The sequence below is a fragment of the Dipodomys merriami genome, unplaced genomic scaffold, assembly GCF_024711535.1.
Source record: "Dipodomys merriami isolate MVZ:Mamm:240054 unplaced genomic scaffold, mDipMer1.0.p SCAF_34, whole genome shotgun sequence".
Lineage (NCBI taxonomy): Eukaryota > Metazoa > Chordata > Mammalia > Rodentia > Heteromyidae > Dipodomys > Dipodomys merriami.
The window spans coordinates 15500137-15526372 of record NW_027204937.1 but is presented as its reverse complement, the minus strand read 5'-3'; the positions used below and the strand labels follow the sequence as shown (position 1 = coordinate 15526372).

The following is a 26236-nucleotide window of genomic DNA, read 5'->3' as shown; positions in this document are numbered from 1 at the left end:
CATACTTCTAAGTGACCATGAGTCCTGTTTTTTTAATTCTTAGAACAAAAATAAAATGTTGTATTTCAAAATGTATAGGATGAATATGGAAAATATAGCCTTAAAATGCAAGTTTGAAAAGAAAAAAAAACTGAAGGATAGAATTACTGGACATGTGGAAAAGTAGAAAACTATGGCCTATAATCAAGAAGAAATGCAGTCAGCAGGAACGATAAATTCAAAAGACTTAATTTAACTTCTCAGAAGACAAGGGATATAACTGGATATGATAACCTATGCAGGACTCTCTAGGCATTCACATTCAAACATAGTAAAGGAGGAGACCGTTAGGGAAGGAACACAAAGATGTAACTCTTCTGAACATTTAAAATACCATTTATTGAAATGAATTCCAGGAAATGGAAACATGTTTTTTGTTGTTGGTGGTGGTAGTGGTGTTTGTTTTTTATTTGGATTTTTTTTTGTCTAGGAGGGTAAAGGGAAGAGAAGGAGGGTGAACAGATGAAAGCATGCTATTCAGTATGCACTACGTGGGAAATGACCTATGTAACTTGTGGGAAGGGATGGGAGAGGGAACTAAGGAAAGTAAAGGAAGTGGTGACATTGTCCAAAAATAGAAATGTACTCATTACCTGACTTAAGAAATTGTATCCCCTCTGTACATGTTAATAATAACAATAAAATTATTTTAATGTAAATAATAAACTTTCTAATTATAGTCTGTGCAGAAGGGCCACTGAATAGGACTTCAGATTGGAGAAAACAGAGACTAGATAAGGGAAGGGGTAAAATTGAAGGGGACCAATGACTATGGTACAAGAGAGAAAGCTATATTTTGATCATATGGACACTTGTTGCATCTCTCCCTTACGCAATATAGTCAGCTCACATCTGCTTCAATTTACCCAGACATCAACATAGAATGATATCTCAGCAATGCATGCTAGGGCTCCCTTGGCATATAAAGAAGGATTTTTTTTTGTTTTGTTCATGTCTACATTTTGCTATTTGTTTTCTATATGTTCCATGTCCTTTTTATTCCTCTGTTCATCCTTTACTGTCTTCTTTTGCTTTAAGTAGACATTCTCTAGCCTTCCATTTTAGTCCATTTGTTAATTTAAACTATTTTTTAAGTTATTTTCTTAGTGATTGATCTAGGAATTATAATAGGTATTTTACAACAACCTACCTTAGCTTAATGCTGACTTAATTCTAGCTGAACAAAGATCTCACTCTGCTCCAATGTATTCTAGTCCTTATTCTCTTACTTGGTGAAGTTCTAAAAAACATGCATCACTGAGAGGCTTATAGGAAATACAACAAACTACTAACACTTTAATTACAAGAACCAAATGAGTGATCCAATTATACATTACTTGAAGACATAGAGTCATGATAAACCAAGTATAAGGTCACGACAAAAGTTTTACTCATATCTGCATCTACAGTTCTATTCCCTCTCGCATTTGCTAATTAAATCACAGCTATGTACACAATTGCTGGAGCAAAGGGTGGGAATGTCAGTAATCCAGAGTACCTAAGAGCAGTGTACAAGACTGAAGCATATCAGACCTTTGATAGCCACTTACTATCCCTTGATGCTCACAGGTCTCTATTAATTAGCAGGACGATCTTCTTCAGCTGAGATGACATTTAGAAATTCTTGAATAATGTTTTGCTCAACAACATTGTTATTTTCTCGGGCTAGTGTGAGGGCTCTTACGGCATATTCCTTTGCCTGTAATACAATTGCAGTGACAAAGGGAAGTTATCACAGGAAATGCTAACATTGGGAAGTCCTACTTGTATCTAACTCTACAAACATGGAGAGAACTCATCACCTCATACCAGCCACTGAGCTCTCTCTAATAAACCAGGATTAGGAGCTCCCATCTCTGAAATGGTTGTAGGGATGGTTAGAGAACAGGGAAATATTTCCACCGAATTTTCAAATTGACATGGTTGAACAAAACCTCTTTTTATAGGGAAGATAGAAAATGAAAGGCCCCAATGAGCCCATACTGGCCCCTTACAGATGTATACTGAGTGGGCCCCCCAAAAACCCACCTGACCCTACAAACTTAGAGGTATAAACAGGTATACCTCTCAGCAACATGAAATCTCTGTTGGATCTTAATCAGGACCCTATGGACCAACATAGGGAGGCATAAAGACAATAGGTAACTTATATAAATTATCATTCTGGGACAGGCCTGGGGGCTACTGACTTGGACAAAGACTCCATAGTATATCTTGGAACAATCTGCGGCCTGCCTGCCCTCCCTTCCTTCCTCGGCTTCCTTCCTCGGCTTCCTTCCTTCCTTCCTTCCTTAATGAATGGCTGCTGTGTTCCAGCTACTGTGACTATAGGCAGAAATATCTTTCCCTAAGGAACTTACAATATAGCCAGGTTATAACAACAACAATAACCATGACAAAGGAGTAAATCATGACAGTATCTTAAACATACTAATACATACTAAGGAATAAAAAGAAGCAAGGAGGATCGGAGGTCTTAGAGGCTTCCCTAGGTGAAAATTTCATGTAGAAACAAGAGACCAGAAGGCAGTGAAGCCCCATGTACAGATGGATCCCTTCGTTTGAGGATCTGTTGTAGACTTACCAATAAACCTGAAATGTGCCACCTACCAAACTAAAAGACATGAGGCAGATAATTGGCCCTCTTTGTGCCCTGTTGCCACATCTGTGAACTAGGGAATAATAAAACATCAACTTTATAAGGTTGTTGTAAGAATTAAACATGATGGTTAGGACTTAAGCCAGAGACTGCAAGTGATGAACATGCAGAAATGGTTACTTTTTTAGCCATTTCTAGGCAACTCATTCCTGCCTGAAACCCTGTGCAACAGGGACCTTTGTAACTGAGTGTAGAGTGGTCACTTCATTTCCCCAGCAGCTACCCAGAGTCCTTCTGTCCTGCTAGCTTCCCACACTGCCCAAGGCACGGTTCCCCCGTACAATCATAGGAAGTCTCCCTGGAGAAAAAGAAGTTCTGCTCCCATTTTGCAGGCTGAACTCAACAAATGGGAAATGTCATGAGCTTCTGAACTGTTTTGGAGTGTGAGTTTGGAGGAAAACAAACCTACAGTGGGATTGAGTAAAACACAGCTGAATTCAACTACTTAAGTGTATTTCTAGATCCATTTCAGACAGACCACTTTTCTAGGGAGACTTGCCTTTGAAGACTTCATCATCAGGTAGCAAAGCATGGCTAGGGTTTTCAGAACCAAGATGATTTTTTTTGGAGATTTAGCGAAAGCAGATTCCCGAATGTTTAAGATGGAAGTCAGGATCCGGATAGCCTCTGCATCTTGGGCTTCATCTGTATTGAGAGGGGAAATAGAAGCACAGGTCCTAAGCTGGGCACTCATGGCTCATACCTGTAATCCTAGCTATTCAGGAAGGTGAGATTTGAAGATAGAGGTTTGAAGTCAGTCTGGGCACACAAATCCATGTATCTCCAATTAATTATCATAAAGCCAGACATAGAGCACAAGTGGTAGAGTGCCAGTCAAAAGTGAAAAAGCCAGCCAGCTGGGTGCTGGTGGCTCATGCCTGTAATCCTAGCTGCTCAGAAGGCTGAGATCTGAAGATCACGGTTCAAAGCCAGCCTGAGCAGGAAAGCCTGTGAGATTCTTATCTCCAATAAAACATTCAGAAAACCAGAAGTGGTGCTGTGGCTCAAGTGGTAGAGCGGTCACTTTGAGCTGAAGAGCTGAGGGACAGCACCCAGGCCCAGAGTTCAAGCCCCACAACCAACAAAAAAAAAAAGGTGAAAAAGCCAAGTGAAAGCACCAGTCCTGCAATAAATAAAACATAGGCCTCAGGCAGCTGAACCTGCCTTCATCATCTGCACTCAGCTACCAGCTGACAGGCAGCAGCCTCCTCACAGGGGGCTCCAGTAGAAAGAGCACACATGTCAGCAGGAGCTCCACAGGCAGGAGAGCACTCTCCTCACACACAGCAGGAAGTAGGGCAGCTGAAGACACCATGCAGCTTTGCCTACATGTCGTGAGAGCAACCTAAAATGAGCTCTTCCACAAGTCCCAAAGTTGCTAAAGTCTTTCAGACCCTGGACTCTACATACAAGGAATCTGTTACAGCCAGATTCCCTGCACCCTGTTCAGCCTCCACTGCAGCTGTAGTACCACAGTTCCTCTCCCCAAGTGTAGAGATGCTTGGGTGATCAACTGTCTTCTGCTTCCCCATATGAATTTGTTTACTATTGTCCCCAGTGATTCCTGTTGCTACATTAGGCACTAGTTATTGAGCAATTATTATGGTTCACGTACTTAAAAGCACAGACGTTATGATTTCCTAGTTTTCTGCTGTAACATGAATCATTTCTATCATGAGAAAATTCTGTAAAGCTACTAGGTTTTTAAACCTTATCTAAAACCTTTTTCTTCAAAACGTTATCCTTTTCACCACTGCCCACCTGTCCTCATCTCACCTTTCTGAGACACATTTTGCACTAGAATCTGTACTTGTAGAAACCCACTTTGTTGTTGCACATGGGTTCTGCATCACCATCTGTACTAGAGGTCTCTGTAGAGCAGGAACTAGATTCCCCAATCCTTTTTTTTTTAATCCTTTCAAAGGGCAAGGTTCTGCACTGTGCTACTCACCCTTCAGCCTTTTGCTGATTCTGGGGATGAAGTTAGATCAAATTTGGCCCTGCCACTGAGGAACTGATTGCTCCCAAAAAGAAGGAAAAGACACCAGAATGAATCAGCAGCACAACTTCTGTGTAGAACCTATCATGGCTTATGAGCCCTGGAGGGGTAACCGAGAAATAAGAGTTCTGCAGAAACCACAGAGGCTCTCACTGGGGCTTTTTCCTCCAAATGTGCTTTTGTGTTATGCTCCTGGGGGCTAGACATGATGATAAAGAACTGAATTCTTCCTATCATTGGTAAAAAGCTCTTTGAACTCCTCACCTCATTGTCCCTGTCTGCAAAAAGGGGAAGGTAGCACTAAGGTACTCCATGAAGGGAATAGCTGTTCTTCCTGTCAGAGGCAAGATCTGCCTATGAAGATGGGTGTGTATTCAGTAGAACCAAGTCTCTACTCTGCTTCCCATGGAGAACTGCCACTTACCCAGGCCAGTGTCATTCACAAGTCGTTTGCCCAATAAATCTGGTTTTTGAGCACGAATCTGTAAGAGCATTTGATAGTGATCGTTCACATAAGTATACCAAATATCTGCGACCTGTTGGGGAAAGAGACAGAAATCAGACAAGTAGGACAGACAGAGCTGCTGGACCAGCTAGATGGAAGCACAGCATATGTGGCCAGGGTTTCTGTGTATAAGACTTCTTTATTTGCTGTGTTTGGGGGCAGAGGATCCTAGAAGCTCCCCTCTAAACGGCCCACCAAAAGTGCATATGAAGCCAGGTATTGGTGGCTCATGTCTGTAATCCTAGCTACTCAGGAGGCTGAAATCTGAGGATCATAGTTCAAACCCAGCCCAGGTAGGAAAGTCCAAGACTCTTCTCTTCAATTAACCACCAGAAAACTGAAGGTGGCGCTGTGGCTCAAAGTGGTAGAGTGCTAGCCTTGAGCAGAAGTGCTCAGGGACAATGCCCAGGCCCTGAGTTCAAGCCTCATGACTGAACCAAAAAAAAAAAAAAGGCATATGACAAGACAGGGGCTGCAAAGCATAGGTGGCAGACCATGGAGAAGGCCAAGAAGGATCTAGTAATAATCACTACCACTTGCAGGGCACTTTCTTACTACCCCAATTTTACATGATATAACTGTACAATAGTAACTGTCTGAGGCTTAGGTCATATTCAAATTTTGGGAAAAAAACTGTTAAGCAGCTCTGACTCTATATTCAAGTCTGTCTAGCTCCAAAACGACTTGCCTTTGAGTTCTGCCAAAATGCACTATCTAAGAAATGGATCTAAAACACAAATCAGTCACAACCTGTAAAGAAATAGTTTCTGGTCAAGTGAAGTGTTGTTGAGTGAACATAACTGGCATTTTCAAAACAATTTTAAAATGTTTACACATCAAGATGGAATTTTTAATGTACTGATATGTTCTTTGATCCTTTAACAGAACATTGCAGCAGTAGATAGCCATCAGAAAGTATTCCTGCTCTGCTGCACAATTCAATATGTCCACACTGCCTTGCCCTCTGGGTATTGGTACTCACTGGCCATCATTCAGTATTTGCTAATCACGCTATAGGTGCTAAGAATTAGTCTAGTTTTGTAGTAAATAAATAGGAGGAGAGGAAGGTGAAGCATATCGTGTATCAGGCTGTATAACCTTGGCCAAGTAACTTCATTTCTCTGAGCTCTAATGTTATATGTCTCATGAATGGTCTACACTAGTTGTAAGATACCAGGTATATGTGCCACATCTAATGTCCCACATTGCCCAGGTCACCTTTGTGTACAATGTGTCTGCCAGGTCCAACTTTCTAAGTCCATAGAAGATATTAGCCAGGTGGAAGTAACCTCCTGAGGTCCTGGTATCCTCTGTTCCAAAAGCACAGCTGGAAAAATAAATCTATTGAGGGAAGAAAAACAGTGCTTGAGTTCTCTTTGCAAATCACAACTTTGATTAAGGTCTTGTATCCAGAATTCACAGAGAGAACATTTACAAGAACCCAATGGAAATATGAGCTAAGGATCTGAACAAACACTTCTCCAAAGAGATATATAAATTGAACACATGAAGAATTGCTTAACAATGCTAGTCATTAGAGAATCACAATGACATTGCAATGGTTTCATTCCACCTCACTCCCAGTTGCATGGCTATCATAAAAAAAAAAAAAACAACAACAACAGAAAATGACAAGTGTTGGCAAGGATGAAGAGAAAATGAAAACCTCATAAATTGCAGAGGGGAATGTAAAATGGTATAGCTTTTATGGAAATAGGTTGGCCGTTGTCAAAAAGTTAACCATAGGGGCTGGGAAGGTGGCTCAGGGGTAGAGCGCTTGCCTTGCATGCATGAAGCCCTGGGTTTGATTCCTCAGCACCACATAAGCAAAAAGAAAAAAGCTGGAAGTGGCACTGTGGCTCAAGTGGTAGAGTGTTAGCCTTGAGCTGAGGAGCTGAGGGACAGTGCCCAGGTCCAGAGTTCAGGCCCCACGACCGGACCCCCCGCCAAAAAAACGTTAACCATAGAGTTATTATATGAACCTCTTCTAGGTGCCTAGCCAAGACAAATAAGAATGTGTCTCTACACAAAGACTTGCACACACATGTGTTTGCTGTAGCATTATTTATAACAGACTAAAAATAGGAATAGCTGAAATGTCCTACAACTAACAAACGGGTAAACAAATTGTGGGTCAGAAAAGGGATGAACCATTATCAATATGTGCAATGATGTGGCTGAATCCCAAAGTAATGATGCAAGAAGTGAAAGAAGTCAGATGCAAATTCTCCATATGATTCTGTTTATATAAAATGTCCATAAAAGAAATCTGTGGAGACAGAAAGTGGTTTCTTGGGGTAGGGATGGGAATGTAATTACAGCAAATGGATATGAGGGATCTGTGGGGGTGATAGTAATGTCCCAAAACTTGACTGTGCCAATGGATGCATTAAATGTACTAAAAGACATTGAATTGTACATTTAAAGGATGATTTGGTGGTATGTAACGACAAGGGCATACATTAATGAAAAAAAGTCTAGGCATAGTAGCACATACTTGTAATTCCAATACTTGGGAGGCTGAGGCAGGAGGACTGTGTTCAAGGCCAGCCTTGGCCACATTTAAAAGGGGAAAGAAAGGCTAAGTATATTGGTACATGCTACTCTGTAGGCAGACAGGACAACTGTCATCCAAGACTGGCCTGGAAAAAAGTACAAACACTATCTGAAACACAAACTAAAAGCAAAAAGCACTCAAGTGATTGAGCACTTGTCAAACAAACACAAGGCTCAAACTTTAGTTCTCAGTACAGAAAAACAGAGAGAGAGAGAGAGAGAGAGAGAGAGAGAGAGAGAGAGAGAGAGAGAGAGAGAGAGAGAGAGAGAGAGAGAGAGAGAGACAGACAGACAGACAGACAGACAGACAGACAGACAGACAGACAGACAGACAGACAGACAGACAGAGAGAACAAGCATGATTCAGGAATATGACCTTGACCTAATTCCTAATTGTATGGTTTAGCTCGAGACAGTATTTCTCCGCTTAATATGTTACAGGATGAAGAAGACAGAAAAGAGGCATAAATGAAGAACTGTATTGTGCAAGAGCACAGGTGGAAATACATGGCACCCTCAAAAAGATTACCTGAGGATAGTTTAGTGGAACAATGATGAGATATAGAAGTATGAAGGAACCCACAAGGGCTAGTGAAGCACTGAGGACAATCACCAACAAGAAACTACTAGCATCCCCACAGCTCAGCAAATAAGGAAAGGAGACAGAGCGCAGCCAGACATGGCACTATGGAAAATAGCCACTCAGCAGAAGCTGTGGTGAGACAGTAACACCGACCATGTTTCTAGAGCTGGGCTAGGGTACAAAGGCAGCAGAGAGAATATCTCCCTTGTTAGGTCTCCCAATTTCAAAAGCCACACAGCAGTGGAGTCCAAGTTTTGTAGTCCATGGTGCTTAGCCTCCCAGAGCAGGAAATAGATTGGACTATGGAGATATGGGCAATAAACAGTATAAGAATGAATTTATTAGGACTGTACTGTTGCAAGCAACCAGAAGTATCGCTTGGTGGAAAGATCAGTGTATAAGCTAAGGAAAATGCCAACCTACACGGAGACTGCAGGGTGACCTAACCTAACCCTGATTTCAGACTCAGGAACTCTCCCATCTGATATTTCCCAATACAGAAATTCTAATAGGAACTTCATAATTTTGGAAGATCAGCTCAGTTATCACATTCATCATCCTATCTGACATTTGTACAGAGTTTTATAGTTTGTAAGTGCTTTCTTATAGATCTACTTCATTTAAATTTAATAACCATACTCTGAATTAGAGACATTGTGATTTTTTTTTTAAATAGCCCAAGTATACATACATTTTTCTTCTATTGTTAATGTTTGCAGTGGCAGATTGTTTCACACTCTTTGTCTTACAGGTGAGGAAAGAGGTTAAATAATTGGTCTCAGACTGTGGCTAATGAACCACAGAGCTGAGGCTTGAAGTAACATGTTCTCTCAACCTGTGTGCTCTTCTGCCTTCCCTTATTATCTGCAGAGCAAAGAGGCCTGGGGGAAGCTGTGACCTGGCCACCGGGTGGAAAGGCTTAAACTCGGGTCATCAGATGTGTTCCTGCTAATAGCTTGACTGAAGGTTCACTTATAAACAGAAAGTTTTAGAGAAGTTAGAAGAAGAAAAGTAAATTAAACAGTTGTCCTCAAAAGCATCTGGATGTTCTAATTTAGCATGTTTACATCATTGGCCAGATGATAACGGGCTTCCTCGTCGTTCTTCTTGGCTATGTAGAGAAGTCCCAGGTTCCGATGCAGTAAAGAGTGGGTGGCATTACTACAGTCAGTTGACTTGAGCACTGTCCACTGGGCTTGAGACAGATATTCTTCAGCCTGCACAATCCGGCCCATACCTGCCCAGAAGCAGTGAAGAAGGTGATAATCATAACACATGATAAAATAGGAGTCAATCACACATTCACTTACTTATCCAAATATTTATTTGTTGTGGTACTTGAATTTAAACTCAGAACCCTCCTTGCCGTGCTAGGTACAATTCTATCGTGTCAGCCATGCCCCTAGCCCTTATGACAATAATATTACACTCAGGGAAATGAATATGCTACATTTGCTTATTCACTCATCAGTTGTTGGACATTTAAGTTGTTTCTGGTTTCATCTATGAATAAGCTGCTTTTGCTTTTTAGTTATTTTTCAGAGGCTGCCTAAGGCGAGATTTAGACCCTGATTCTCCCACCCATGCCTCCTGCGTAGCTTTGTGCCCCACATCTAGCTTATTTGTTGAGATGAAGTCTCACTGGTATTTTGCCTGGGTGGCCTCTAACCAGGATCCTTGCCATGAGTTTCTAGGATTACATGCGTGATGCACTGTGCCTAGCCCTTCATTGACTTAAATATTTGGGAGAGGAGCATGCTGGGGTTTGAACTAAAGGCCTTTCACTTGTTAGGCAGAAGGGCAAGTATTCTTACTGTTGAGCTACACCTCTACTCTTACTTTTCGCTTGTCATTTTGGACATACTGTCTCACTTCCTTCCTGGGCGTGAGTCTGGGAGCCATGTACCTAGGTTAGGCTTCCCATCATAGCTAGAGTTATGGTATACATCACCAAGCTAAGCTCTAGGCTAAGAAGGGGGCTTATGAATGGTTCTGCTTAGGCTGAACTTGGAACCACAGTCCTCCCAATATGAGCCTCCCTAATAGCTATGATTACAGACATAAAGCCACCGGCAACCAGTTCACACAAATATTTATTAACACAAAAATCCTGCACATGAATGTGGACCACAGCAGCTTATTCATAGACGAAAAATAGAAACAAATGTTCAACAACGGATGAGTGAATACACAAATGTAGCATATTCATATCCCTGAGTGTAATATTATTGTCATAAAAGAATGAGGTATATGCTGCAATGTAGATGAACTTTGAAAATGCTATACTAAGTGAAAGAAGCCAGATACCAAAGGCCACATATTGAGATTTCATTTCCATGAAGTATACAGGATAGGTAAATCTACAAAGGAAGAAATAAGATTCGTGGTGGCTAGGCCCCCAGGGGAAGTGGGTGAGAATGCCTATAGGGAGTAACTGTTAAGAGGCACAGGATTTCTTTTAGGGTTGATGAAAATATCCTGGAGTTATATAGTAATGATGGCTTTCACAACATTGTGAATATACTTAAAAACTACTTAACTGTATTTTAAAAGGGTAAAAGGATGAAAGTTATGGTATGCGCTGGGCGTTGGTGGCTCGTCCTATAATTCTAGCTATTCAAAAGGCTGGGATCTAAGAATCATGGCTCAAAACCAGCCTGGGTAGGAGGCTGTGAGACTCTTATCTCCAATTAAACAGCAAAAGGACAGAAATTGGCCTTGTGGCTCAAACGTGGTAGAATGCTAGCCTTGAGCACAAAAACTCAGGGATATCACCCAGGCCCTGTGTTCAAGCCCCAGGACTGGTACCAAAAATGTTATGGTATGTAATATATATAATTCAATATCTTTTATGTGTCAAGCCTTGCATTGACACATGGGTTAGTGGTAAATATAGAAACATAGGGTTTAAAAGTGTTTGATTCTGTGAAGGGGAAGGAAAGGGCCAGTGGGGAGAGGCATGATGAGCTGAGTCTGTGCTGGGTTGTAAAGATGACCAGTTTCCTAGTTAGGCAAGAGAGGGAGGGAGGGCATCCCAGGCCAAGGTAATATACACAGCCTCATGGAATATGAAATCATTAGTGTGCTATGAGTGGAGAGCTACAGGTCTACAAGATTAAAGCATGAAGTGTGAAAGGCAGAATGACAAGAAATAAGGCTAACAAGGTTGGGGTCCAGATCCTGGAGGGCTTAGGCAGCCACACCAAGGAACTGGCTGCATGAGGACAAAGAAGAGAGGATTTGCAGAAAGGGAGAAAGAACCCAGTTTAAATTTAGATTGATCCTCTGGTACTAATGTGGAGGGAGAGAACAGAGGACAGGAAGGAATGTGCAACTTTCACTAAACTTCTTCTTTTTTGGGGGCGGGGGGGGGGGTCCGGTCGTGGGGCCTGAATTCTGGGCCTGGGCGCTGTCCCTCAGCTCTTCAGCTCAAGGCTAGTGCTCTACCACTTGAGCCACAACGCCACTTCCAGCTTTTTTTTTTCATTTTGCTTATGTGGTGCTGAGGAATTGAACCCAGGGCCTCAGGCATGCAAGGCAAGAGCTCTACCACTGAGCCACCTTCCCAGCCCCACTCACTAAAGTTCTGAAATAGGCATACACTGAAAAATGCCTGAACCAAGTCCTCCAGGAAAAGGCATTCTTGAGAGAATACAACAGGCATTGTGCAAGTTCAGAGAAAGGGCTAGAGCAAGGCCAGAGACCGGCCCCCTGGCACCCAGACTGAAGATCTTCAGTCAAAACACAGATGGTGCCCACCACGTGGGCAGGTCCACATCTTACACACAGCGCTGTGAGGAAGCAGTGATGCAGGAGAGGCGGTGGAGATGTACAGTGCTGAAAGAAGTGAGGCTGTGCATATCAAGGACCTGAATGTACATGGAATAGAGAAAGGCACTTAGGAGTCACTGGCACACGTGAGAAGGGCGAGGCAGCAGGCTTCTGAACGACAAGCAGATCTGAATGACAAGATGCAGGGAGACAGTGCAGACACAAGTATGGGAACGCAGAATGAAGCAGGCACAGACAAAATGAAGGTTTTGGCTGATAGGAGCCCAGCAGAAGACAAAGAGCCAGAATTTACTGGGAGGGAGCTGCTAGTGGCCCCACACTGAGCCAGTCTACTTGCTCCTCTGATTTAGTCTGCCAACAGTCCTGAAATAGTGACCAGGGGAAGCATTCACAGGGGAAGAAGCTTTATTCCTAATTCACTGAGTTTCCATCACTGTGTAGATGCTCAGTGCACAGTGAGACATGATCCCTGACCAAAAGGAGCCTGCAGTCAAGGGAAGCAGGTATACAATCAACAAACCAGGAAGTGCTCTGAAGAAATGAACACAACCATGACCAAGGAGCAGAGAACAATTAGGGAGTACCTCTCTGAGCTGACATTTAAGCAGATACCTGAGGATCAAATAGAAGCCAGGCATGTGTATGGAGAAAACTAACTCTGGCATCAGAAGGAGCTTGGTGCCTACGGTCAGCCAGCCAGTAAAGAAAGTGCAAAGTTAGAAGCCAGCTCCCTCTGTTTCCAATGTGCTGACAATAGTGTTGGAAGATGAGACAGTAACTTCTTCCGAAGTGTTACTGAAAATACAATTTCTCGTTGATTAAAACTCTAATATTTCACTTTTTAACAAGGAAGTGGGAGATAAAGGGGAAGACTGTTAGTTTTCCACTCCCATCTGGAGGAATGTCTAAGATGAGAAGTAACCATGTCCAAAGACTTTCAAGAAAGGTCAGCCTGGTTGGACATTAATGATGTGGCACTGTGGTGGTAGCTTCCATTTTGACAGCATTCTCCAGCTTCCATAACACTTTGTTTGCTGTACATGAACTCGTGTAATTCCCAAAGTGAAGTGCACCCTATGAAGCACTTACATGGTGCTGTCTGTGTGTTGGGTACCTTGCCGAAGTGTCTGTGTGTTGGGTACCTTGCCTAAGTATTTTGAAAGTATTTTTGAGTTCTTTCTCTGCAGTAGGTATTGTGAGAAGTAAATATAGGCAGAGATCCAGTTCTCCCTGAGTTTACAACCTAGTGGACGAGACAGACATTCATTAATCATGTCAATGAATATGTAGCTATTAATGGAGTAAGTGCTCAGAAGAAAGGAGATGGTACAGGTGAATATATTGAAAAGAATCCTAAGAGGATCAAAGTACCTGGAAAACAGTTCACAAGATCTCATCTCAACAGAAAAGGCTGTGAGTGGTGGCACTTGCCTGTCATCTCCACTATGGTGGGAAGCAAAAAGGGAGGGTAGCAAACCTGGCCAACCTGGGAAAAATGTGAGGCCCTATGTCAAAAATAACCAGAGTAAGCTGGGCACCGGTGGCTCACGCCTGTTATCCTAGCTACTCAGGAGGCTGAGATCTGAGGATCATGGTTCAGAACCAGCCCAGGCAGGAAATTCTATGAGACTCTTATCTCCAATAAACAACCAGAAAATGGAAGTGACACTGAGGCGCAAGTGGTAGCATGCTAGCCTTGAGCCAAAGAGCTCAGGGACAGTGTCCAGGCCCAGAATTCAAGCCCCCACAGCCGACCAAAATAATAATTTTAAAAAAACAGAGTAAATGGCTGTTAGAAGCCTTGCTCAAGTGGTAGAGTGCCTGCCTAACAAGTAGGAAGCTTTGAGTTCAAACTCCACTACTGCCTAGGTGAGAGAGAGAGAGAGAGAGAGAGAGAGAGAGAGAGAGAGAGAGAGAGAGAGAGAGAGAGAGAGAGAGAGAGAGAGAGAGAGACAGAGACAGAGACAGAGACAGAGACAGAGACAAAGACAGAGACAGAGACAGAGACAGAGAGAGGGAGGGAGAGAGGGAGGGAGGGAGAGAGAGACAGAGACAGAGACAGAGACAGAGAGAGGGAGGGAGGGAGGGAGGGAGAGAGAGAGAGAGGGAGAGAGGGAGAGGGAGAGGGAGAGAGAGGGAGGGAGGAAGGGAGAGAGGGAGGAAGGGAGAGAGGGAGGGAGGGAGGGAGAGAAGGAGGGAGGGAGAGAGACTATCTTGACCCTGCCTGGCAAATTAGGGAAAGCTTCCAGACAGGAAGGGAAAAACCCTTGAGCTGACAATGAAGGTTCTACTAGGACTTGATTAGATGAAAGGATGAGAAGGAGAGGTGAAGAGTTATTACAGAAAACAAAGAAGCATCACTATGTCTCTGAGGATCTGAGAGAAGGCCAGTAGAAGAGGACGAGAGAAAAGAATACAGGAGAGATCAAGAGAAATGGGATGGGTTAATTGAAGGATAGGACAAGCAGAGCCTCATAGATGGTTTTAGGAATTTGATTGGATCAGTTTTGCTAGGAGACAAGATTAGAGCATAGCCAAAAAAAGACCTGGGGAGACCAGTTAGTGAGTTATTAGTCCAGATGAGAGATGATACAATAAGCCAAGTTGATATTTCTACAACCACAGCTAGTCAGATGTACCCAGAGCCTGGGCTGTATTTCTTTAGTCATCTTCCCACAAGTTTGGAGGAAGGGCTTCAGACCTGAGGGTGTGAGGTGGGCATTCCTGCAGGCAAGCAGCCTGGTTTAAGAGAATAAGGGCCATACAAGTCACAAGGGGATTCTTGTAAGAAGAGGTGGCCTAGAATAAGGAGTCAGAGCCCATGGAAAAAGGGAAGGCTTCTGCAAGGGGGAAAGGAATTACAAATATAGAATGGGAGAAACTTAGATAAAAGCCTGTGATGTTACAGTGGACTAGGATGTACCAGCACTAATTCATGTCATCATTTCAGGCAGATCATGTATGGATAAATAGATATAATATTTGTATAAGCACACATTATGATACTTACATGTTCTTTAACACTGTCCACTGAGAAGGCCTTGGAGCATCAAGACCCCATCAGCAATGGGTAAATCTGGCTTCCAAATTTTATTTTTCATGAGGAAAAAAATCATAGTTCCTTACAGGTATGTTTCAAAAAGCAGGAAAGTGATCAAAGAAAATTGATATATTTCTAAGCCTGAGATGATGTTAGAAGGCATCTTGAGTGGGAGCTTTTCCTGGCCAGACTCTGGGCAATTTGACCATCAAATTGATAATAAGAATGGATTTTAACCCACTGAATAAAACAGGAAACCAAAAGTCTGTACTGCCATAAATAAATGAGTGACATTGAAAGTTTGACAAGGAATAGGATATTTATATGCTTTAAAGTGCCATTCCAGGGTTGGGAATGTGACTTAGTGGGAGAGTGCTCACCTAGCATGCAGGAAACCCTGGGTTTGATTCCTCAGTACCACATACACAGAAAAGGCCAGAAGTAGCACTCTGGCTCAAGTGATAGAGTGCTAGCCTTGAGGAAAGAAAAAAAAAAAGCTCAGGGACAGTGCCCAGACCCTGAGTTCAAGCCCCAGGACTGGCAAAAAAATATAAAGTGCCATTCCATAAAACTAAGACTAAAATTATAATTATTAATTGCAGAGGAGAAAAAGAGCAATATGAGAGAAAAGCCTGCAGACACCATCTTAATAAGGTAATTAAGTTGAGTTCTGGGAACACTTTTTCTGCTTTATGGTGACTGACTTTGGAATTGCAAGTAAAATCAATTAAAATCTTTACATTGTAATTATGTCCTTTGGCAAGTTGCCAGGTGTGGTATGGTAATGAATGCTTATAAGCCTCAAAAGTGGGAGACTAAGGAAAGAGTTCAAGACCAAGTTCAGCTTGGGCTACATTGTCTTTAAAAATGAAGTGACTAAAATGGCTTAGGAGGGGAGGGATAACTACAGAAAAACCTGATGAAAACTCAGCATAAGTTTTTCAGGCTAAATACTCTGCTAGCCATTGCTGCTCAAGACTTAATGATGTAAACCAACAGCCATTTTATTATAGCATCCTCTTACTTTCAGGGGATGACTGTCAAGATTCCCAAGAAATGCCTGGAACTTTGGAAGCTACCAAATCACATGTATATGTGTATTATATACATTATATATACACACATATATATGATAGAATAATAATCATAATATTCTTATTAGATTATGTATAATAATCATATATATCATTTCTGCATACATACCTATGATAAAGTTTAATTTATAATTTAGGCATAGTATGAGATTACCAAAACAGAAAATAATAAAATAGGACAATTGCAACAATATACTCTAGTAAAAGTTACTTAAAAACATATAAATTATTTCTTTCTGGGATTTTTCCATGAAAAATTTATGGTCATTATTGACTATGTGTAAAATAAATAAAATGAATATGAGCAACAGGATAAGTAAAATCCCATGCCAACTTACAGGATGAAGTGAGAACACATCACCTCTGTGATATTCCTGCCCCAAATCCATAACCTGAGTCCAGCCATGACAAGCAACAGACAAAAACCAAACTTAAGAAATGCTTTATAAGATATTTGATCTATCATCACTAAAAGTTTCAAGATCATAAGTGACGAGGAAAGATTAAGAATCTCTTCCAGAATGAAAACTAAAAGCATACCGTAACAAAGTGAAAAGTGAGATTCTGCACTGCAACTTGTTCTGATTATATTCCTTTCCCCCGCCGGCCCCCCCTCACCCCCCCACCCCATCCCCCGACACTTTTTGTTGTTGTTGTTATTATAAAGATGTGATTAGAAGAACTGGAGAAACTTGAATGGGATTTTCTTAGTAGAAGAGGTTGTTGTGTGGTTATGAAGGAGATTATCTTTATAGGAAATCAAAATTGTCTTTATAGGAAATATCCCAGAGACAGGGTACCAGATAAGCAACTTGCACTCATATTCAGACACTGACTGTCAGGGAGAGTCTTTAAATGTTCCTCCATCACAGTTACTTCACTTTTTCTTTTCAGTGCTAGAAATTGAACTCGGAACCTTTCACATGTTAAGCAAATGCTTTCCCAGGGATCCCCAGCCTGAGAATTTTTTTAAATGATAGTTCTTAAAATGCATAAAGTAGTTCATGCCTAAAACTGTAGATGCTGAAGAATGGATATTTGGTGAGCATCACATATGTGTCTGCTAAATCTATGCTTCTCCCTCTCAGAATTGCCTCCCCTATACGGGTTCCCATCTTTTTTTTCCCTTTCTTCCTTCCTTCCTTCCTTTCTTTTCTTTCTTTCTTTCTTTCTTTCTTTCTTTCTTTCTTTCTTTCTTTCTTTCTTTCTTTCTCTTTCTTTCTTTCTTTCTTTCTTTCTTTCTTTCTTTCTTTCTTTCTTTCTTTCTTTCTTTCTTTCTTTCTTTCTTTCTTTCTTTTTCTTTCGTTGTGGAGCTTGAACTCTGAGCCTGGGTGCTGTCCTTCAGCTCTTCAGCTCAAGGTGAGCACTCTACCACTTAAGCTACAGCGCCACTTCTAGTTTTCTGGTAGTTTATTGGAGATAAGAATCTCATGGCCAGGCACTGGTGGCTCATGCTCATGCGTATAATCCTAGCTAATAAGGAGGCTGAGATCTGAGGATCATGGTTCAAAGCCAGCTCAAGCAGGAAAGTCCATGAGACTCTTATCCAATAAACCACCAGAAAACCAGAAGTGGTGCTGTGGCTCAAGTGTAGAACACTAGCCTGGAACTGAAGAGCTCAGAGACAGAGCCCAGGCCCAGAGTTCAACCCTGACAAAAAAAAAAAAGAGTCTCACAGACTTTCCTGCCCAGGCTGGCTTTGAACCTCGATCCTCAGATCTCAGCCTCTTGAGTAGCTAGGATTACAGGCATGAAGGGTCCCCATCTTAATATACTATGTGCCTGGCCCCCAGGGAACAAAGGTAGATTCCACACTCAAGCTGAGCCAACAGAATTCTATCCTACAGCAATTTATAATCAGAAATCAGATGTTAATTAATTTCTATTACCCACCTCATAGCTGGAGGATACGTACATTCAAGCATCACAGAAAATATCTGGGGGTTGTTGTTTTCTGCAGTGAGAATAGGTATTAAAATCTGGTCTGCAGAGAGGAGAAATGAGGTGGCTACCCAGAGAGAAGAGTTGAGAAACAAGGTTCAAGTGAGACTGAGGGCACAGCCTAGCTTTCTTACCGCATTCCAGCCTCAGCTCCCTTAGGACATTTCAGCAACTTAATCCATTTCCTCTGTTTGCACAAGCTTGGCAAGAGTGGATTTCTGTCACTTGTAGGCCAAAGTGTGTCATCTCCTCCCCCACTTAGTGCCAAATTTCACCACAACCCTTTACAAAAGGTGTCTTCATGCCTCTTTCAAAGCTGGATCCTTTTAGCCATTGGTGAGATGCAACAATATAGCACTTCTTAGGGACACCAAGGGGTCTTAAGTCATTTCCACTCACCAAGGCTGGCCTCAGCCAACAGCAGGTAAGCAGGCACGAGCTCTACTGAACTCAGGCCATGCACATTCCTGCGGAAGCGAAGTGAATGTAATGCAGCAGGTACAGCATCTTCATGTTTGCCTTCAAAAAGATATTTCTGGGCCACAGTGTAGCAGAATTCAATCAAGTGCTTCTGTGGAAGAAAGAAACAATCATCTGAGATAGTCCAAAGGTAAAAGGCAAAGATAGATATAAGTACAACTGGAGATAAAGGCAAGCATTGAATGGTCTGGTAGAAGGCACATAATGAGCCTACCTACTAAGGTGGCATGAGATCCAAATAGATCCAATTATGAACTGTGAGCTCCTGGGTTCAAGAACATGTGTTTTTCCATCTTCGTTCAGTGCTTGGCAGATATAAAGGTTTCAGATGAACAAATATGCACTATTTTCCTAGCAATAATAAAACTTCAGGGGCTGGGAAGTTGGCTCAGTGGTAGAGCACTTGCCTTGCATGCCTAAGGCCCTGGGTTCGATTCCTCAGCACCACATAAGCAAAAAGAAAAAACCGGAAGTGGCGCTGTGGCTCAAGTGGTAGGGCACTAGCCTTGAGCTGAAGAGCAGAGGGACAGTGCTCAGGCCCAGAGTTCAGGCCCCACAACTGGACCCAAAAAATAAATAAATAAATAAATAATAAAACTTCAACAAAGCTAAAGATGTCTCAGCATGAACTAAAATTTTCTGTCTTTCAAGTCAATTTTGAGAAAAAGCATCTACTATTTCCTTCTGGGATTATTCCATTTAGCTAATAAGATAGCAGAAACAACTTTTTTAACTCTATATTTTTTTCAGGCTACTACCAAGATGCCATACACTAAAGTTGATCAAATTGGACTTTAGAGACTTATGGCCTATAAAGAGCTAGTATTTAAAAAATACTTGTAGTAAATAATATAAATCAGAGTTAATTTTGCTAATCTTTTTTAAATTTTGGTATTAGTCCTGGGGCTTGAACTCAGGGCATGGACGCTGACCCTGAGCTTTTTTTATTTAAAGCTAGATCCCTACCACTTGAGCCACAGCTCTATTTCCATCTTTTTTTGATGGTTAACTGAAAATAGAGTCTCACAGACTTGACTGCTCAGGGTGGCTTCAAACCACAATACTCAGATCTCAGCCCCCTGAGTAGCTAGGATTACAAGCATGAATCACTAGCACTGGGCTATTTTTAATTGTTTTAATTTCTTTTCTTTTCTTTTTGAGATAGGATCTTTGTAGCTCAGGCTGGCTTGGAATTTATGAGCCTCCTGCCTCAAACTCCCAAGTGCTGGGATTATACCTGTGTACTTCTGTGTCTTGTTCTAATCTACTTTATTTATTCACCAGTTTATTTGGGGTAAGTTGGGAAGGGAGCAGTACCAGAATTTAAACTTAAGACCTTGCATTTTCAAAGCAAGAATGCTATCACTCGAGCCATATCCCTCATCATTTTTTGCTTTAGTTTCACATAGGCTCTTGAATTTTTTTACCTGGGCCATGATCCTCCTATTTATACTTCCTGAGTGGCTAATAGGCCTACACCATTGTACCTGGATTTTTTTGGTTGAGATGATATTTTATATTTTTTCCCCTAGGCTGGCCTCAGAACCATAATCCCCTATCATACTTGCTTCCTGAATAGCTGAGACAACAGGCATGAGCTATCATTACCTAGGGTTTTTGTCTTTTTTTTTGTCAGTCATGGGGCTTGAACTCAGGGCCTGGGTGCTGTCCCTGAGCTCTTTTGCTCAAGGCTAGCACTCTGCCACTTTGAGCTTTTTTTAGTGCTTATTTGGAGATAAGAGTCTCACAGAGTTTGCTGTCCAGACTGTCTTTGAGCCATGATCCTCAGATCTCAGCTGCCTGAGTAGCTAGGATTATAGCTTAAGTCACTAGTACCCAGTTGACCTAGTTTATCCATCATTTTAAACCTATTATGTGGTCATATTTATCACATTGCTTGGCATATGGGGATGCGACAGGCTGAACTGTGTTTCCAACAAAAGTCATGTGTTAAAGCCTTACCTTCTAGTCCCATATGTCTTCTCGTAGTACGTGGAGGTAGATGCCACCCATTCTGTGGCAACTTGCTATGATCACTGTAGCAAGGTAATAACCATGAATATTCAGGAAACATGTGGCCTTGGTTGGGACAGAGCTTCTGTCTGCACCACGGTTATAATTTAGTGATACAAGTAGTTCCAGGAATGTGTAGGGCAGCTTCACTGCACCCATGAGCTTACCCAGGAACAGTCCAAGGGGACCCACCTGCCGTTGCTGCAGCTGGTGCAGGCCATGCTGCCTCTCTTCCTCTGAATTGAAGAAGGGCATGGTAGTGCGCAGTGGAATCAGAAGCTGGCAGATCTTCTCATGGATGCTGACCCAGTCAGCTCTTTGGTGCAACAAACTACTAACAATAAAAAAACATGGATTTCATTATCTTTCTCTTTGGCCCTCCTACTGGACTAGCTCTGGACACAAGAAAAGGGAGACTCTAGCTGGGCACCAGTGGCTCACACCTGTAATCTTAGCTACTCAGGAGGCTGAGATCTGAGAATTGCAGTTCCAAGCCAGCCCAGGCAGAAAAGTCCCTGTGAGACTATCATCTCCAGATAACCACCAGAAGGGGAGCTGTGGTAGCTCAACGTGGTAGAGCTTGGGCAAAAAGAGCTCAGGGACAACCCTGAATTCAAACCCCATAACTGACAAAAGGAAGAAAGAAAAAAGAAAGAAAGAGAGAAAGAGAAAGAAAGAAAGGGAAAAGAAAGAAAGAAAGAAAGAAGAAAGAAAGGAGAGAGGGAGGGAGGGAGGAAGGGAGGAAGGAAGGAAGGAAGGAAGGAAGGAATGAAGGAAGGAAGAAAGAAAGGAAGGAAAGGAGACAATTTTATATTGTCCTAAGATCATCTTCAAGATATCTAAATATTGAGGTTGATGAATTTGAGGGTTTTTTTATTCCCTTGGGAAAGGGAAGGACTTTACATTTGATGAGAGTTTAGGAAAGGCTTAGCAAACACATTTTTCTATAACCAAAATGCCAAGATAACTTGTGAGGGCACTCATGTAGAATGCACTGGGAAAGCACCATCCCCAGGGGTTGCAGCAGGTAGTCTTGCATGAGAGTATATGATGATTGGAAAATAAAATAATAACTGTTATTATCATTTTATAGGTAAGGTGGCATTTGCAGAGAGATTATAGAGTTACTCTAGCCTGTATTCCCAAGTGAGTGTTCAGTGCTCCTGAAGGAAACATAGATGATTTGTCTTACCTCATTCCTATTATACGTGTGTACCTAAGTACTTCAAAACATTCAATTACACAGTAAACCTAGAGGACATTTGGAGCACTGTAGAAAACTTTGAACAGTAGTCCAGTGGAATACCCATTCCCATGCCTCATATAATTACCTCTATAAATGATCCCTAATCTACTACCCTTCCTCCAACCATGTTTTATTTCTCATTTTCAATGGTAATGTTCACATCTCATAAAATTCCTAATTTTTTTGCCAGTCCTGGGGCTTGAACTCAGGACCTAGGCACTGTCTCTGAGCTCTTTTGCTCAAGGCTAGTGCTCTAGCCACAATGCCACTCCTAGCTTTTTCTTTTTATGTAGTATTGAGGAATGAACCCAGGGTTTTATGCATGCTAGGCAAGCACTCTACCTCTAAGCCAATTTTTAAGACTCGAATTTAGTCACAAGATTCAAGGACATTGTCATTATCCAAGAAGCAAACTCTGCACTTGTTAGCACTCTTTGCAATTCCTCCTTTCTGGTAGTGATGTCCAGTGACCACCTAGTCTCTTGGCATATAAAAGGAAACAGTTGATGCATGCTCTTTAGTATCTGGTTTCTTTCACTTAGAACATTGTTTGCAAGGTTTATCCATGATAGATGGTATATAGTTTATTCCTTTCTATGACTGAAAAATACTCGATGGATATATAGTATATACTATATATAGTATAGTATATAGTATATTGCATATAGTAGATAATATATACTAGATAGTATATATAATATATGGATATAATACTCTATGGTGCATCCATATAGTAGAGTATTATAATATATATGGTACATCTATATAGTAGAGTATTATAATGCTCTATGGTATATCCATATAGTAGAGTATTATACTGTATCTATGTAGTAGAATGTTTATTCACTGGTAGACAGAGTATTTCCACTCTTTTTACTAATATGGATAATGCAGCAGTAGACCTTTGTGCACACTTTTTTGTACAAACAAGTTTTAAATTTGTGGAGTATATAGCTAAAAATTGAATTGTTATAACTGTCTAACTTTTTGAGGAATTGGCAATGTTTTTCCACAGTGCTGCACCCTTTTATATTTCTACCAACAATGTATGAGAGTCTAATTTCCCCACATCCTTACACCAACACATTTTTCTTCTGTCTTTTGATTATAGACATCCTAGTGAATGTGAAAAGGAGTATCTCACTTGTGGCTCTGATTTGTATTTCCCAAATGACTAATAATGTTGAGTGTCATTTCATGGGAAATTGGTCACTTTATATCTTCTTTGGAGGAATATTTGGTCAAATCCTTGCTCAGTTATTTTTGTTGTTGTTTTTTTGTTTGTTTGTTTGTTTTTTGTCGGTCGTGAGGCTTGAACTCTGGGCTTGGGCGCTGTCCCTGTGCTCTTCAGCTGAAGGCAAGTGCTCTACCACTTGAGCCACAGCAGAACTTCCAGTCTTCTAGTGGTTTATTGGAGATAAGAGTCTCACAGACTTTCCTTGGCCTTGAACCATGATCCTCAAATCTCAGCCTCCTGAGTAGCTAGGAATACAGGCATGAGCCACTGATGCCCACCTTCCTTGCTCAGTTTTTAAACTGAGTATTTTTTTTGGGGGGGGGGGTCCGGTCATGGGGCCTGAACTCTGGGCCTGGGCGCTGTCCCTCAGCTCTTCAGCTCAAGGCTAGCACTCTACCACTTGAGCCATAGCACCATTTCTGGCTTTTTTTTCCTGCTTATGCAGTGCTGAGGAATCGAACCCAGGACCTCATGCATGCAAGGCAAGCACTCTACCACTGAGCCACCTTCCCAGCCCTAAACTGAGTATTTTTATTATTGAGTTTTAAGAACTACTTATATATCCTAGATACTGAATCTTGATCAGTCTGTTCACTGCTAGTGTATCGGAACACAACCAATTTGTACAAATTAACCTTGTTCTTTAGTCAGTCACAGAGCTTAAACTCAGGGCCTAGGCAATGTTTCTGAGCCTTTTTAACATATTAATCTTGTATTCTACAACCTTGCTAGGTTGATTTATTAGTTCTAATCATATTCTGGTGCTTTCTTTTGGGGTTTTCTATATTACAAGGGTGTTAGGATTCACCTGGGAAATGGAACCAATATTTATTTATTAGGGAGTTGGTCTATGTACTATAGAGATTACACATTCCTACAATCTGATGTCACTTGGGGAGCCAGAAAAACCAGTATTTGTAATACAAACTGAGTTTGAAGGTCTGCTGTTTGAAGTACCTGATGTTTTAGGTCTCAGAGTCCGAAGAACAAAAGCCAGAAGCTCTATTTATTTTGCCAGTCCTGGGGCTTGAACTCTGGGCCTTGGCAATATCCCTGAGCTTCATTAGCTCAAAGCTAGCACTCTACCACTTGAGCCACAGCCCCACTTCTGGCTTTTCTGAGAATTTTTTTTTTAATTGGAGATAAGAGTCTCATGTACTTTCCTGCCTGGGCTGGCTTCAAACCATGATCCTCAGATTTCAGCCTCCTGAGTAGGTAAGATTACAGGTGTGGGCCATTAGTCCCCAGCTGCCAGAAGTTATTATATGCAAAGGTAGGGGAAGAGGGATGACCCAGTAAGACAGCACATCCACTTTCCTGACTTTCTCTTCTGTTCAGGCCTTCAAGGATTGAATGACACCATTTACACTGGTGAGAGTAATGTTTACTGTCTACTAATTCAAGTCCTGCTTCTCACTTATGCTCTCACAGACACATCCAGACTTTTTTTTAACCAACGATGTGAATATTTCTTAGCTCAGTGAGTGATACATTAAATTAACCATCATATCCAGGTAAGTTCCTCCAAGGTATGTGTCTGTTACTTCATTGTTTTAACTAACTGTTCTGACTAGAATCTCTAGCATAATGTTGAACAGAGTGCTGGAAGCAACATCCTTGTCTCTTTTCCATTCTTTTTGTTGTTGTTGTTCGTGGGGCTTGAACTCTGGGCCTGGGCACTGTCCCTCAGCTGTTCAGCTCAAGGCTAGTGCTCTACCACTTGAGCCACAGCACCACTTCCAGCTTTTTCTGCTTATGTGGTGCTGAGGAATCAAATCCAGGACCTCATGCATGGCTCCCACTGAGCCATCTTCCCAGCACCTCTTTTCCATTCTTAGTAATGAAAGCTCTTGGTCCTTGATCATTAAGTGTAATTTTAGCCTTATGTTTCTGTATGAATTTTTTGATAGTTGTCTTTTAATAGAAGTTCCCTTCTTATCCTAGTTTATATATCTTTTTATCATAAAACATGTTAGATTTTTGGCAAATACATTTTTCTAGAAAATTGTATGGTTTTCATGTCTTATTCTGTTAATATGTTGTATTGTATTGCTACTTGTATGTTGAACCAATCTAGAATTCTTAGAACAAATCCCACATGGTCATGAAGTTTATTCCTTCCTTTATGCTGGAAGCTTTGATTTGTTAACTTTATGTTAAGGAGTCTTACATATATAGTCATCAGGGAAATCTGCGTGCGCCAATAGAGGACTTGAAATCAGGGTTTGGGTGGTATCCTTTAGCTTTTTACTCAAGGCTAGTGCTCTGCCGTTTGAGCCACAGCTCTCCTTCTGGCAATTTGGTAGTAAGTTGGAGCTAAGAGTTTCATAGACTTTGCTGAGTGGACTCTTTCAAACAGTGATCTTCAGATCTCAGCCTCCTGAATAGCTAGGAATACAGGCATGAGCCCATCTGACTTTTTAAAATTAATAACTACATCCCTATTTTTAAATCAATTTTGGTTCCTGTTCTCTTAGGTATGTCTAATTTGTTGCCATACAATTGTTCATAGTATTCTCTTATAATCTATTTCTGCATGATTGGTAGAAATGTCCCTAATTTCATTTCTGATCTTAGTATTTTGCCAAACTTCTCAAGTAACCAACTTTTGTTTATTGTTTATTTTGTTCATTGTCTCAGTACTTTTTATTTATCTCTGCTCAAATGGTTAATATTTCCTTCCTTCTGCCACAACATCTACTCACAACACAGCCTGAAGAGTTTCAATGCTAAGTTATAGAAAGTTTTAAAAGTATGTATTAAGAGCTATGAATTCATGAGTACTAAATTCAAATACTACTTTCTGAGCACTGCTTTGTCTGGATCTCAGGTTTTAGTGTGTTTTCCTTTTCATGCATCTCAAAGTATTTTAACACTTCTTCCTGATTTGACCTGCTAATTTATAAAAATTGTACATTATTGTGAATTTGTCAAATTCCCTTCTGTTGATTGCTAATGTCACTTAACTATAGTTGGGGAGCATACTTTGTATGATATCAATCCTTATTCATTTATTGAGATTTGTTTTATCACCTAATTTTTGAACTGTTCT

The 26236-nt window shown here is 41.3% G+C and overlaps 1 protein-coding gene across 2 annotated transcripts in view; it reads right to left on the bottom strand.

Annotated features, from left to right (window-relative positions):
- Positions 1–414: 414 nt before the first annotated feature.
- Positions 415–26236, bottom strand: part of LOC138803461 (zinc finger MYND domain-containing protein 12-like) — a 29544-nt gene continuing 3722 nt past the window's right edge. Inside the window, exons 2-8 of one of the 2 annotated variants that reach the window (XM_069987506.1) lie at positions 20894–21035; positions 18608–18779; positions 9409–9578; positions 6421–6543; positions 5122–5233; positions 3198–3343; positions 415–1738 (exon numbers count right to left, since the gene is read on the bottom strand). In XM_069987506.1, coding sequence (XP_069843607.1) covers positions 1616–1738; positions 3198–3343; positions 5122–5233; positions 6421–6543; positions 9409–9578; positions 18608–18779; positions 20894–21035 — 988 coding nt within the window. In that variant the 3' untranslated portion in view covers positions 415–1615. The remainder of the gene's footprint in view (positions 1739–3197; positions 3344–5121; positions 5234–6420; positions 6544–9408; positions 9579–18607; positions 18780–20893; positions 21036–26236) is intronic. The other variant, XM_069987507.1, reaches the window with a different exon arrangement.